General features: G+C 38.6%; 1 protein-coding gene across 1 annotated transcript in view; it reads left to right on the forward strand.

Moving 5' to 3' along the window:
• The first annotated feature begins 1,286 nt into the window (after positions 1-1,286).
• PEX7 (peroxisomal biogenesis factor 7) overlaps positions 1,287-14,495 on the forward strand; it is a 39,328-nt gene continuing 26,119 nt past the window's right edge. The window contains exons 1-5 of the mRNA XM_058020323.1: positions 1,287-1,412; positions 2,728-2,785; positions 4,273-4,423; positions 8,821-8,898; positions 9,202-9,310. Of these exons, the coding sequence (XP_057876306.1) occupies positions 1,289-1,412; positions 2,728-2,785; positions 4,273-4,423; positions 8,821-8,898; positions 9,202-9,310 (520 nt within the window). The 5' untranslated portion in view covers positions 1,287-1,288. The remainder of the gene's footprint in view (positions 1,413-2,727; positions 2,786-4,272; positions 4,424-8,820; positions 8,899-9,201; positions 9,311-14,495) is intronic.

Here is a 14,495-nt window from a genome sequence, read left to right on the forward strand (position 1 = left end):
GCTATTGACATCACAGTCATAAATGGCAATTACTTTAAAAACACTAGCTCAGAAAACTGTCCTGTAACTTACATTTTGAAAAGATAAATTGATGTAAAAAGATTCCACTGAAGCTAAAATTGGCTGAATATGGCCTGGAGCAGCCAATTCTGTAAGGTATTCCTTTGCCCCAGGATTAAAAAATCTGATTTTACATGATGAAGCCTATAAATTGCCAGTTATGAGGCTTTGAGAACCGCTGTGGTAATCCAAAGGATACATTAAATTGAGCTTCACTTGCAGTGAACTGATTTTATTCTAAAATCCTGGAGGCTATTTAATAAGCATACTTGTTTTCATTTTTATTACAAAATTGAAGAATTAGTAGAACCACCTAATTCTGCATCTGAGTGCCAGTTTAAGAAAATTGATACTTTGTGGCTTTACAGTGGATTTTGTAGTTGAGGTTTTATTTTAAGTATAAGGCCAGGTCGCAGGAGTACATAACTATGGTCCAAGTTCCATGAGGTATCTGTGATTAAATAATTTAATTTGCCTTTGCTGCAAGTTCTGAAAGTGTAAAGCGATACTTTTGCATTTTTATCTTTAAAGAGATGAGTCTGTCTTTAAATAGATGGGTCATTGTTACTAATAAGGGTGGTCTGTGTCCAACTGGAATAATCTCAGTGTCTTTATTTTAAAGGATATAGATATGGATATATATAGGACATAATATGGCAAAAGCTGCTGCTGCTGCTGCTCTGCTATTAATTTTCTAAGCCTGAACACCCCCTGACCACCTTTTTCTTTCAAAGGCAAAATTCCCACTGACTTAAACAGAAGTTGTCACAGGTGTAAGAAGTTTATTCATAAAAGGACTACCATAAAGAACAATTGCATACTGAGAAGAATGATAAAATATGCAGATCTATTCCAGAAATTAGAATGAGAACCTTAGAAGGTCTTTTTAAAAGGAAAAATGAAAGCTAACGCACACACTTATGACTGATACGTCTTATGTGTTCAAGCTGATGCACGCACACCGAGCCGATCTATGCGGCGTATAACAGAGCGGATTGTTTCTGCAGTTTGGCAGCGATTCCCCCGGGGCACAAGGCGATCCTGAGGGCCGGCTTTGCCCGGCTCGCCGCGCTGCCAGCGCTGGGCCGCCCCCTGCCATGGCCAAAGATGGCGGTGGCGGCGCCGCGGCTCCGGCACCGCCCGGCGGGCGGGCGCTTCCGCCGGGGCCGGGGGCGCGGCGGCTCCTCCGCGGCTCCTCCGCGGCTCGGCGGAGGCCCGGGCGGGTGCCATGGGCACGGCGGCGGGCGCGGGCGCCCTGCGGCTGCCCGGGCTGCACGGGTACGCGGTGGAGTTCTCGCCATACTGCCCGGGGCGCGTGGCCTGCGCCGCCGCGCAGTACTACGGCATGGCAGGTGCGGGGGGCGGCGCGGCGGGGGTGACCGGGAACGTGGCTGAGCAGGAGGAGGCTGGAAACGTGGGTGTGCGGAAGGACAGACGGTGTCTGTCAAATGCCAGGGGACGGCTTCACTTTCCGCTGCATTTGTTCTGCCGTGAGACGGCGACTGTGCCCGCCGCGGGCCGGGGGTGTCGCGGCTGCTGCCCCTCGCCCTCCACAGCCCGGCGGGATCCGCCTCTTCCCAGCCCGCCGCTGCCCTGGTGCTTCTCACAGCGCCCTCGGGGGGAGCGCTCGTTTGTTAGGGTCGAGAATAAATGTGGCAGTAAAGACGTACACAGTGTGAATAAAATGTCTGAAGATAACTTTCTCCGGTGGCAGGACCCGAGGGAACGGCCTGAAGTAGCGTCAGGGGAGGTTTAGGTTGGATATCAGGAAAAGGTTCTTCACCCCGAGGGTGGTTGGGCCCTGGAACAGGCTCCCCAGGGAAGCTGTCACACCGCCAAGTCGGACAAGCTCAAGAAGTGTTCGGACAATGTTCTCTCTGGGATGGTGCTGTGCAGGGCCGGGAGTTGGACTGGATCCTAGTGGGTCCTCTCCAGCTCAGCTTATTCTGTGATTCTGCACCTTCTTGAGCTGTTCTTGTTTTTGTCCCTGAGTGTCCAGGCAGGCCCTGCTGACCCCGTGGTCTCTTGGAAGAGCCAGTCTGGCCCTCTTCAATACTGGCATCTTTTTCATTTCCAATGGGAATATTGCTCCCCAAAACATTAATTAAAAAAAAAAAAATCCAAGTGTAGAATTACTTTAACAATATCCCCATCAGATGAGGAAGCAGAACCGATGTGTGTTTTATCAGAACTGAATTATTCATTTAGTTTCTGGTGAGCTGTGTTTGTATTACTATATTCAGGAAGGGATGAAAAAAGTGTTTGGTCGCCTGTGCTATCAAAAAGACAAAAGGGAACTCTTTGTTGGTATGTCTGTCATGTGAGGCCCATGGGGAAAATGCACTTTTATGCTTTATAAGCAAGTCTTTTTCAACCTCACCGACAGATACACTGGAGTAAAATAGAAACAAAAAACCAACAACAAAAAAGCCAAAAAAAAACCCCCACCACCAAATACCAAAATCAAACCAGAAGAATGTGATGTAAATTAATTACTGTTTTAGAGAGCACGAGACCACAAGATGTTTAATTATGCAAGTAATTGTTAGGCTTCCTAAAGTTCACGTGCCCTTTGTGTTTGCACTCTGAAGCTGCTTCAGAACCACTCCAGTTTGCATTGACATTGGGGAATTAGTTGTGATGTTTTGTTTTGTTTTACTGGTTTAGGTTGTGGAACTCTGGCAGTGCTGGAACAAAATGAAGCTGGGATTATTCTGCTCAGGAGGTAATACAGGTCTATCTTTTATTTTTGTAAGATAAAAACTTACTTTGTACTTGTGAGTACCAGGCACAATTGAAATATTTTTAGTTATTTTTGGCGATATAAAGTATCTTTTCAGTTCTGAAGTAACTACTGGATGCAATCTTTTTATTTACATAGAAATTGATGTATTTGTATTTACATACAGTACAAAAAATATGTTTACATTGCATCGATTTTGTTATGGGAAATCATTTGGTTTGCACCATTTCCATAGTGTAAACCATTTTGTGGAAAACTGACAATGTGAATTAAGAGCAGCTTCTCTGCCCTAGCTTGAAATTATAAGTTCTACCTTTTTAGGAATAGTGCCTTGACACCTAGATTTATGCCCTTATGATTGATTTATACTGAAAATAGAGCAGGAAGCTACGTCAAGTCATGGAGGTCCTTCCTAGGAGATACAGTTTTCTAGGGGTTTTAAGGAGATTGATTTTGTTGTGGATAGAAGAGGGAGAAAGGTTAGAAAGGAGAGGGTTTAATACTTGTCTGTTGTTAACCTAAAATGTTTTAAGGAAAGTCTTGAAGCAGTATTTGTTTAGATTAAGGTGGCTGATGTGGAAATGATTAAAAATAATTAATCATATTCCAAGAAACCTTTTTTGATTCATAATTGTAAAACAATACTCTTTGAAGATGTTCAACACTCTATTACTTCTGGCAAGTACTCTGTTTTAGTACAGTTCATTTCTGTTTTCAGGGACTCCACTTATTTTGTGGTAGAAAGTTCTCTTAAGTCCTGACCCACACAGACTGTGTGGTTTATCAAAGTGTTCCATGTGCACCTGATCATTGCTGCAGGATGCCATCAAATTTGACCTAAGCTTAGCTAAACTTTCAGTGAGAAGGGGGTAAAGAAATTCTTTTTTCTCATCAGATAGTATTGCAGTAATTGGAAGCTGTTGCAGAGTAACTAATGTATGGCATCAGATACCATATGGTGAATTGTAGGTGTGTTGGAAGCATTTTCAAGGGAGTGTAGAGTTCTTCAGTAAATTCATGACTGAGCTTCTGTTGAGTTTTCATTGTGACTCAGATTCATAGTGGTGTGAATTGGATAAGGCTCTTCCAACACAGTTTTATTTCTTTCTTTATCGCAGTTGTTAGAAACAAACTGCCTCTTGCATTCTGGAGAAACCATAAATCAGACTGAGTCATGTTGTACCTCTGTTTGTGTGGCAAGTTTTAGACTGGAATCAGAGTTCCTTCTTTGTCTGTGGAATATCCTTGGCTCATTTATGCTTTAAGTTAATCAATCTGTTCTGGCATAGGATTGTAGAAATTGACATTCAAACAAGTAAATTAATAGGAAGTTCACTTGAAACTCAAATATGTAAAAATGCTGTTTAGAATGGTAAAAAAGGCAATTTAAAGACTTTCTTTGCATGGAACTAGTCCATGTTTTATGTCATGCTTTCTCACAGACAAATATCTTCATTTTTCCAATTTAGTTTTGACTGGAATGATGGCCTGTTTGATGTGACCTGGAGTGAGAACAATGAAAACATGTTGATCACTTGTAGTGGAGATGGATCTCTGCAAATTTGGGATATGGCTAAAACCAAAGGTCCGCTGCAAGTCTATAAGGAGCACACTCTGGAGGTAAATCAGGCAAAATACATTACAAAAAATGTAATGGATGCTCTTATGTTTGAATAATTAAAATATTTATTTGTAGTCTTATACTCAAAAGTAGCTTGTTATTTTCTAACTTTTTTGAGCCTGTGGTTTGAATTAATAACTTGAATATAAAGTGGATGTACATATTCTTGTGCATGTTCATACACTGTAGTAGGTGCTGCTTGATTACACAAATCTAATATATTCAGAAAATAGCATTTGTAATTCCTTACAGCCTAAGTAATCATTGTGATGTATGAAATTACTGCAGTTACACTGTGATTTTTAGAGAGCCTTATTAGCTAGGCCTAAATCAGACAGCTGATATATCAGTCTTATTCTTGAGGTTGTGGAGTGATACACATTATGCACATCCTTAGCAAGGGGGTTGCACTCAGATCTGCTTATCCTTTTCCCTCCTAGCATCTGTGAGCTCCTACTCAAATAACAGCAGTCAAATATTGGGCCAGTGTGTATGTTTTTTGAGCCTTGGTTTGATACTGTTACATTTGATTTTCTTAAAATCTCAGTCTCTTTGTGCAGTGGTGTATAGGTAGAGAAGAATATTATATTCAGGTTCATAAATGCATTTGCATAGTTTTAAGGTTATTTATTCTGTACTACATATATCTTCCCTAAAGTGATTTTTCTTCCCTTTTCTTTTAAGCTTTCCTTCTGACCCTCCACTCGCTTCTGTTAAGTCTTTGAACTTAAGACGCAATGAGTTTCAGCTTGGACTTTACTGATACTTTATCTAAAGCACATCGATCTTAATAAAATAATCTAGTAGATATGCAGTCAAAAAACTGATTGAGGGAATTCAATTTAATTCTCAAAAATCTCAGGATTTTTTCAGATATGAAGCACTAGGCTAAAAGCTGAGTGACTGTAGTTACACAAGAGCCCATCTTCTATAGCTTACTTCTTGGTAGTTTTTCTACTTTGGTTTAATACACTTACTGGATAAACTGAGAATTTTGAGAGAGGAGTTTCTAGTTGTGATCAGGATTTTGATAATATTCAAAGGCTGATAGTAGTTACAGAAAGATGTAGGTGAAGCATAGTACCAACATTTTTTTTTGTTTGTTTCTGCCATTTTCTCATTGAAATTGCGTCAGTAAGTTTATTTGGTTCTGTTACACCATCTGTTGTTTGTGAAATAAACATTTCTGTGTCTATGTCTTAGCTGAGCTGGTAGCATGGGAGGTGGGCATATTCAACTGTGCTCAGAAAGACAGAATAGGAAACATGGGCTGAGTGAGAATTTATTGTGAGAAATGAAAGGTTTGTATTGATTCTTTATGAACTTGTGTTAAGAGGATAGATTTCAGAAGGAATTTGCCTAGCAATTTCTGGCTAACACTGGCGCAGACAGTGTTCTCACTACCTTCCTAATCTTTAATCCCTATCTGACATTTTTAATGGCAGTTTTGTCACTGCATTTTATATTATTTCTAATGCATGATTGACAGGGATCTGTTTCTTTTTTTTTTTTCCTAAATGAGGTCATTGTTCCATCTCAAAAAGAATGTGCATTTTTAATTTAAAAGTGAATTTGTATTATCAAAGGATGATGAGTTTTATTCCAGCACTAGCCAATTGCTGAATCTTATGAATAAATTAGTCTAATTTCCTTTGGTTTTGGTGAAATCTCACTGGATTGTGAGCTAATAGAATGCTTGAATTAAATTTGTCTTGTAAAGTGAACCTGAACATTTATTTTAAGCTATTTTTTATGTTTTTACATCTTTTTTTCCTTCATTTTTTCATCTTGCCAGGGGCATTTCTTACTGCTGTTTAGGAATAAGCTAGGGTTCATTTATTTTATGATTGAAGATAAAGCACTAAAAGATTAACAGCTAAGGTTTATGCTGTGTTATTAGTCTTTCCCAGTTGCTCAACACAGCTTCCATTGAAGTGTATTTACATTTATGTTGGAGGATGGCATGAGAAAGAAAGAAGAGTAAAAGTGAACCTTACTGGGTTAGTCCCGCTGTCTTCTTTCCATCCTCTCCCTATTAGCTAGACCTGTCACATGCCAAATGGACAGGATCTCTTGTTTTTCCTGAGCCTGTTGTCTGTTCTGTTGGTAATTCTTGCCCGAAGCAGAGTTCGCCCAGGTGCTGCTGCCTCCGCTGCAGCTGCAGAGCGCTGAGCAGCGCCAGCCCTGTGTGCCATATGTGCCCAGGCCTGTGTCACAGCACCTGCTCTGCAGATCTACGTGCTGATAGCTTGGGAGGGAGCTGGGAGCCCTGTGTGTGCTTTGCCTTATCCCTGCAGCAGATCTGATACATCCCACATACGATGTATTGAGTGCCAGCTGTGTGGATTGTGTGACACAGGTGCATGTTTCCCAAAGATCTGTTTCTCTCTGGAAAATCTTGAATATGAATATGAGAACCAAATACTTACTGAGCTGCTGTGTGAGTGAGGCATACTGTGTAGTGATGCAATTAGCGGCATTTCCAAACAGCAGCAGCTTAGGAGTTGAGCTCAGGCCATCACAGAGGTTCAAAGGCAAAGAGAGAAATATTTGTGAGGAGCTTGGGAGCCAGTTTGGAGAAGTGTCGTGTCTTCTGTTCTTAGAATCTATGGAGAGGTACTGATGTGTTTCCTTCCACTATTTTAGTGGAAGAGTTAGAATGGAAAGGAGCATGTTTTAATGAACTGTAGGATAATTAGTTAGCCAACAAAAGCAGAAAAGTCAAGAGTATGGTTGGTAAAAAATCCCAAAATAATTACCCCTCAGTTGGTTATATGGCTTTTTTAAGTACTGTCCCAGTGTCTTGTACATTTGAGCTGTAAGCTCCTCAAGAAAGGGAGTTCAGTACAAAATGGTTCTAGAGCAGTTTGGCTTTCAGTATATGGAAAGTAGGACTTTGTTAAATAAAAAAGGAGAGTTGCAGATAAAGCAGCTTGTTTTTCTCTGGGCAGTGGTTGTGTTTGACTTATGGAAGATAAGCAAATAGATGAAAACCAGTTCATCTAAGCTGGATCTAGCATAGGCTGAAATATTTCTTAGAAATGAAAATGCTTAGAAATAGCTAAATATTGCCTCAATTTCCATTCTCACACAGGATGCTTTCCACAGAAGACTTCCAAACAGTTGCTGGATTTCTTTCCCTTTCAGCTACTCTGCTCTTTTAATCTGGTGACACAGATCCAAGCACTTCCACCTTCAAAACAGGGTTGCTGTTATTAAGTGCACAGTTCCATCTATCCAAGGCAAACCCAACATTTGTTGACTTGCAGACCAGTGCTGTGCTAGAACTAGATTATCCCAGGTGGAGTACAAATCCTTGGTGGTTAGTGACCCAGCTGTTGAGGGCAGTGCCACCTGCTACTCATAGGTAATGACCACATTTCTGAGAAGTGTCCTGGGAGCTCTGATTGGGTCAGGAGGTGAAGTGGATGAACTGTTTTATCTAATATTTATCCACCTTACACTGAAATGGTTTGTGCCCCAGTGCAGCTTATTGAATGAGGTAAAACCAGACAAAACAGAATGCACCATCAAGTAAAGATGTGAATTTGAAGAATGAAGTTGTACATGTACTTGACACCTGAGGATTTTAAATAATTTGAAGAACTACCTTAGTGCATTTGTTTTGTGAGGCAGCAGAGCTGAAAAATCAGCAGTGAAGGGTGGAGGTAAGGTATCTTCTGTCAAAGCAGGGGCCAGCATTAGAATATGCTGTCAGGGAAGAGGGAGCTTATTTCAACTACACGGTGGAAAGTAATTTCTTAATAGCTGAAATGGGTAGTTATGAGGGAAAGTGAGTTTTAAATTTATCTTATTTTACTTGTTTGACGATTTGGATGATCAAAAAAGAGTGCCATAGAACCTAGAAAAGGTGGTAACCAGGAGTATTTTATGACATATATTTCTTAGGAGATCTAGATATAATAAAAATATAATAAAAAAGCATTTATTGTTAGTCAGTCAAAATCTCAAAGTCACCTGTGAAGAGAGATTGCATTTACAATGAGAGATGGCTAGCAATTGGAAACTGTAGATCTCTGAATAAAATTGGATCAGCGATAAGAAATCAAGTCTGAATTATGGCTTTTAAAGTGGTAGACTCCTAGTGATGGTAGATGTATGTGGATGTTGTTGCAACTTTTCTTTTTCCTCCATTTTGGCCCATCTTTGCTTTTTCAGATACTTTTCTTAGCCTGTATGTACCTTTAATGTCTGACTGAGAGGCTGCATTTAATTTTTGTTCAGGCAAATGGTATTGTTGGGAGGTTTTGCTGTACTTCAGCTGAGTAGAATACAATCTGCAAATCCCAGTTTATTTTGTGAAATTCTGGCTAACTACAGCCTGAAACTTGTAATCTAATGCTCCTTCTAAACTATACTCTTATGTCATTTACAGGCATATAGTGTTGACTGGAGTCAAACTAGAGGAGAGCAGCTAGTCGTGTCTGGTTCATGGGATCAAACAGCCAAGCTGGTATGTTGGTTTTCTGTTGAAGGTGAAAAGTGTGATTTCTTTTGGATCTCATAGTCCTTTGTGTTAAGAAACAACATGGATTCTCTTTTCCTGTTTATTTTTACTCTGCAGCTGAAATTCTGCTTTAATTGAGAGGTTGCTTAAGCTCTGAGATGATACCAGTTTAAGCTTAAAAATGCCTTTTTTTAAAAACATTCATCTAATCCTTTCTGTATGTATAAAGCTGGGGTTTTTTCAATGTATGAAACCTTTCATTTCTTATTGAATGTATATCTCAACAGTCTTCTTTTTTCCTTTATTCAGTGGGATCCAGCTGTGGGGAAGTCATTATGCACTTTTAAAGGCCATGAAGCAGTAATTTACAGCACTATATGGTCTCCACACATCCCAGGTTGTTTTGCATCTGCCTCAGGTAAGCATGATGGTAAAGAGGTTCTCACAACAAAAACCCAAAAGCTGCCTTCTCTGTTAGTGGATCAGTTCAGCACTTTTTCCAGCAGATGGTAGTGTGTGTCATATACACTTGTTCTATAAAAGTGGAACAAGGAAAGGTAAATGTATTGCTGCAGCTGAATTTGTAGGTTCTGTTACAGTCAGTAGATCATCCTCTTGGCCATTTAAATGGGGCTCAGCAGTTTTCTAGCAGTGACCTTGTGGCAGTTTTTTCAGTTATTTTATGTATATCTCTTCCATTCCTCTCACTCTTGTTATTGAGCACTAAATCATGTTTTATAATTTATTTTGTGTTTTGGCTTATGTTTTTGCTCAAATTATCTCAAGTGTTGGTAGACTGTTAACTCTGTGAGAAATGTAGTCAGTTCCCACTGTGCTTTTTTAAGCAATTCTGTAGATCTCTGTGCCTTGCTCAATCAATTTTTGTTCTCTGCTTTGGCAGGGGCTGTGGGTCTTGCTGGTAAATACAATCACAGTTGAGTTGGGTGTACACAGTGGCAGAGAGAGGTGAGATGGTAGTGTTTTCTAAACACTGCTCCTGCTTCAGAGGCACAAGGAGAGCTCTGCAGTGAAACCTGGGGCCCTGCTGATGATTAACTGGGAGAGGGGTGCTGCGAGCCACAGAGTTTGCCTGGGAATTAAAAGGGCTATAAGGAACTGTCTTAATACAAATATTGATAGATTAACTCTGGTGGCCTAAATTTCTCAGATTTCATATCTGTTGTACTTCTGTACTGATTTTAATAGAAATTGTTTGGCTCTAATATTGAGAGGGTAAACATAACTATGTTCCTGTTGCTGAAGTTGGAGAGGCAGTATGTACACACAGATACTAGTTTTTCCTATTCTGTGGGAAGCCAGATGAAAAAGTACATGTGGCTTTCGTAAAATTTCAGTCTGGCTGTTTCCAACTGATACTGCCTGCAGAGTTTAGCTAGAATGATGAATGAGTAACATTTATTTGTTCTACATAGTAGTGCTTGAAAGCCAAATGTTAGAGCATGGGTTTTTCCACATTATGTGATGGATACCTGTCTAGCATGATGTGCAGAAACTTGTGGGATTGAGGCCTGTACACTGTATGAACAGTTCTACTGAAATGCAACTATCTATATACTACAAACAAAATAAGTACCTAAGTACCATTTGGTCAAGGTTAAGTGCTTAAGTGTTTTTTGCAAGTTCTAAGGAATGTTCTCTTCAAAGTCCTGCTTAGAACCCTCCTGTCCATGGTAGTCTTAGCCATACAAAATTTCTGGCATTCTAGATGAACAAAAGGGCTTTGCTGATACAACTAATTACTTCATATTTGAACCTCTAGGATATGTAGCCAAACTTTCTTCTAATAGATTGCCCCTTGAACAATTTTGGGAAACATTGATTGTTAGATGCCGTATGTTGTGGTACCTAAATTTGGTACAACAATTGATCTGATCTTTGAGTGACTCAGTGGGTGCAGCTGTTGGAAGTTTTGACTAGGAACACTACAGAGTTCCTACTCTTTTGTGAATTTTTACTTTGATGCTTGAAAGGGACTATTATGCTATTGGAGCCTAAAGCTAATTGCAGTCAGTTTTCCCTCATTGATGGAAAAACAACGTGCACAAAAGACACATTATTTTTGTTCCCTAAGTGTGAAGTTCTCACTCGGGTGTGAAATAAAAATCTGCTATTGGTACACTGATAGTGTAATTCTGGGTATAAAATGATTAGATTTTAGAAGAAGTCTTCAAAATTATGATGAACTTTCTTACAGTTTCCAAAATAAAATGTCTGGTGTACTTCTAGATGAAATAACATAGAAATCATGACATGCTGATGTGGAAAAGGTTTTGTGTTTGCATTGTAATTTTCTTGTGGTTTGATTGGATTGTTTTACTATAGAAAATACATATTGGCAGTCATTTCTTTTGTCAGAAGGATTGTGGATAGTAAAAGGACTCATGACCTTCTAGCTCTGTGTGTAAAGGCCAGTTCCTTGTAAGAAACGTACATCACACAGCTGGTGTTCAGAGAGTTTATTGTTCAGTGCTTAATGGCATTCTAGTCTGTCAGTCAAGGTATGTGATGGGAGTAAAGTGGAACTGTTCAAGGAAGCTGGTTGTCCTCATTTAAAACTTGCTATGATCTGCATACTCTATGAGGATGACAGAAAATCATGGGACAGAAAGCTAAATTTCACTGATGATTCATCTTCTATTGAGCTAAAGTTGGAGCTGGAGAGAAACTTGAATCTCAATGTGATAGTACTGTGTCAAATTTAGAGCTGTTCCCTTCTTTGGGATGTGCTTGCTGGAAAGGTTGACCTGCAGTTCTGTGGTCTCTTATTATGCAACTTTTTGTTGTCTTGAAAATTAGTAACTGAAATGCATCTGGAGGGAAACTTTATGCACTTCTTTTCATACTTCTTTTCATCTCACTTGTATTTCTTCACTTTTAAAAACAATAGCTTTTTTTGGATGTTGTTAAATATTATTGAACCATTCTTTTCTTGAAGGAGTCTGTACTGCTTTGAGATTGTAGGGTATCTGTATGTCTGTGTCTTTTTTTTTCTCTCTTTTGCCCCACTTGTCTCCTTTCTCATCCCACCTCACACATACCTACTCACAACCATGTACTTACTGCTATCTTAATAGTGAAGTTGTAATGCTTGAGAAATGAACTGTTTAATGTGGCAGCATCTTCAATTCTGCATGTATGAGTAAGGTAAGTTAGGTATGTTGTGAACCACAGATTGGAAAAAATGTTGCTCTTTAAATACTTCAGATTAAACTAAATGTAAGTAAAACAATGCACTCTTGTTTTACTTTTAAAGGATGTGAGCAAGGGGAAAGAAGATCTAAAATCATATTGCATGCCACACCCCTGCCATTTTTTGTCTTTATTTGAATCCCCATAGAATCCTGCAGAAGTTTAATTTCCATGTAACTAATTAGTTTGTGAACACTGAAAACAGAAAACCATACAGAATTGCAAACCACAGTAAAATAGCTGTTCAAAAGGATCAACCTATGCCTGAAGCTTATATTTGATTTTGAAATATGGCTTTTTCCCAAGCTATTATGAGACTAGAAGAGGAATACAAGTGAAGAAAATGAGAAATCCAAGATGGCAATAAAAAGCAATTGAGAAAGAATTTGATACTGGGTATAGCTTTTTTTGCTTCATTAAGTCTCCATTCTGAATACATACAAGAAAACTGAGCTTGTCTGCAGCGGACAATAAAATGCAATTGAATTGCAGAAGATATATATGTCTCATGCTTCAGTCAAATAGGTTTTATTCAGCATCTAATAAACTTCCATTTAACATTTACAGGGACATGTGAGGTGTTTTACCATGCTGTTGTCTTCATTCACAATCATTTGTACTTCAAAACCTGAAAGTAAATATCTTATCTTTTTTTTGTTATTGTTATTTTTTAAAATTGGGAGTTCATAGTAACAGAGCAAACTTAATTCTGGATGTGTAAATAAGTGCTGTTGTGATGTCAGTAACAATTTCTGAGCAGATAAGCAGGATGTTCAGGTGTACGTGTGGCACCAAACCAGAGCCCTGGTAAATGTCTGCCTTACGCTGGAAACACACTGATGTGGAAAATGTCATTAAAGAAGTGACATGAAGCCACTAACAGCATTAACAGCAGCCTCATGGCTAAAGGGGTTTAATGAGTCATTATGTCATTTGTCTAGATTTTTTTTATTTTTTTTTAACCCAGAGAGCAAATTGGTAAGAATCTTATAAAAAACATTTGAAATGCACACAACAGTAGTATTTAGTCAAATGTTAATCAGTTCTGCTAAATGATTCTCCATGGCTGCAGAACAATAGGCCTTGCTTAGTCCTGTGGTTTATAAAGAAAGCATCCTTTTTAGTATCAATTGGGTTTATTGTCCTTTAACAATATAAAGTACCTAATAAATACCATTTTAACTTTATCTGCAAGTATTCTTCGATACAGATACAACACTGACAAATAAAAATATGGATGTTTTGGATTTAACAAAGCCCAGATTTAGAATGACTGATAGCTATTTTATTAAATACTGGGCCCTTAGTTTTAATACTGCTTTCCTTTTTAAATCAGTCTTTAAGTTTACTGATCAGGGCAGGTACATAATTTTAATAATATCTTAATTCATTAATAAGGGAAAGAAATTTTTTTGAAATCTGCCTGACAATGTGTGTATTCATCAGAATAGATCAATTAATTGTAGTCTTTGCTCAAAGACTTGTTTTTCAGACTCAAAGCCCAGGGCAAAAAATTTTCTTGTATCACAACAAGATGTGATAATTTCTGATACAGTTTTATTATGCTGACAAAAGTGTTGGATGACTGTAGCTTTGCTACTTTACAAATGAATCTGTAAATCCAGATCCCACTCTTGTAAGTCCTTGCATTGAGTGCTACACTTTAACGTTGAAACTAAAACCCATTTTTTATTTCACGTTCTGTTTTACTGCGAGCCCTGAGTTAGTGAGTTGCTTTTTAAGAAGTCTCTTCTTGCTTACTGGTCTCTTGGTGATAAATGTGTGTAGTAAGGGGATTGCCAAGCTGTAGTTTCATAGATCAGGCTGGCATGTAGTCCTGGTGCACCTTTCTGTGTTTGGTATTCAAATTGTAAACACATCTATGATTGAACAAATCATACTGCATGAAATAATGAGCTGGGGAAGGTGTACACTAGGTGTTGTAGTGAGAGAACATTTACTTAGCTGGTTGTTCTCACAGGACTTTGGAGATGATGATTTATGAATTTGGGTAAAATATATCTATGAAAATAAAAGATAGTATTAAGCCTACATGAAATTTAAATCTTGAAAATACTTTATCTTTTCACTATTAGACATTGTCATTCACATTAGCAATCTTTATCTTCTGTATAAGAATGATGTACTTGTAGATTAGCATCAATTGAAAAGTTTTGAATAGATGAGTGTACATTGTGTAGTTTTATTGATTCGTCCAAGATTTAACAAATATTCATTAGAAAGAAAGAAAGCAGTACAATGTATAAACAATTCTGAAATCATAATAAATTATCCAATGGACCAGTAAAAGTCTGTTGCCATAGAGAAACTGCTTCTTACAAAAATAGAAATATTTTAGGGGGGAAATGGTGGGTACTTTTCTGGTTGCTTAC

The sequence above is a fragment of the Melospiza georgiana genome, chromosome 3, assembly GCF_028018845.1.
Source record: "Melospiza georgiana isolate bMelGeo1 chromosome 3, bMelGeo1.pri, whole genome shotgun sequence".
Taxonomy (NCBI): Eukaryota; Metazoa; Chordata; class Aves; order Passeriformes; family Passerellidae; genus Melospiza; species Melospiza georgiana.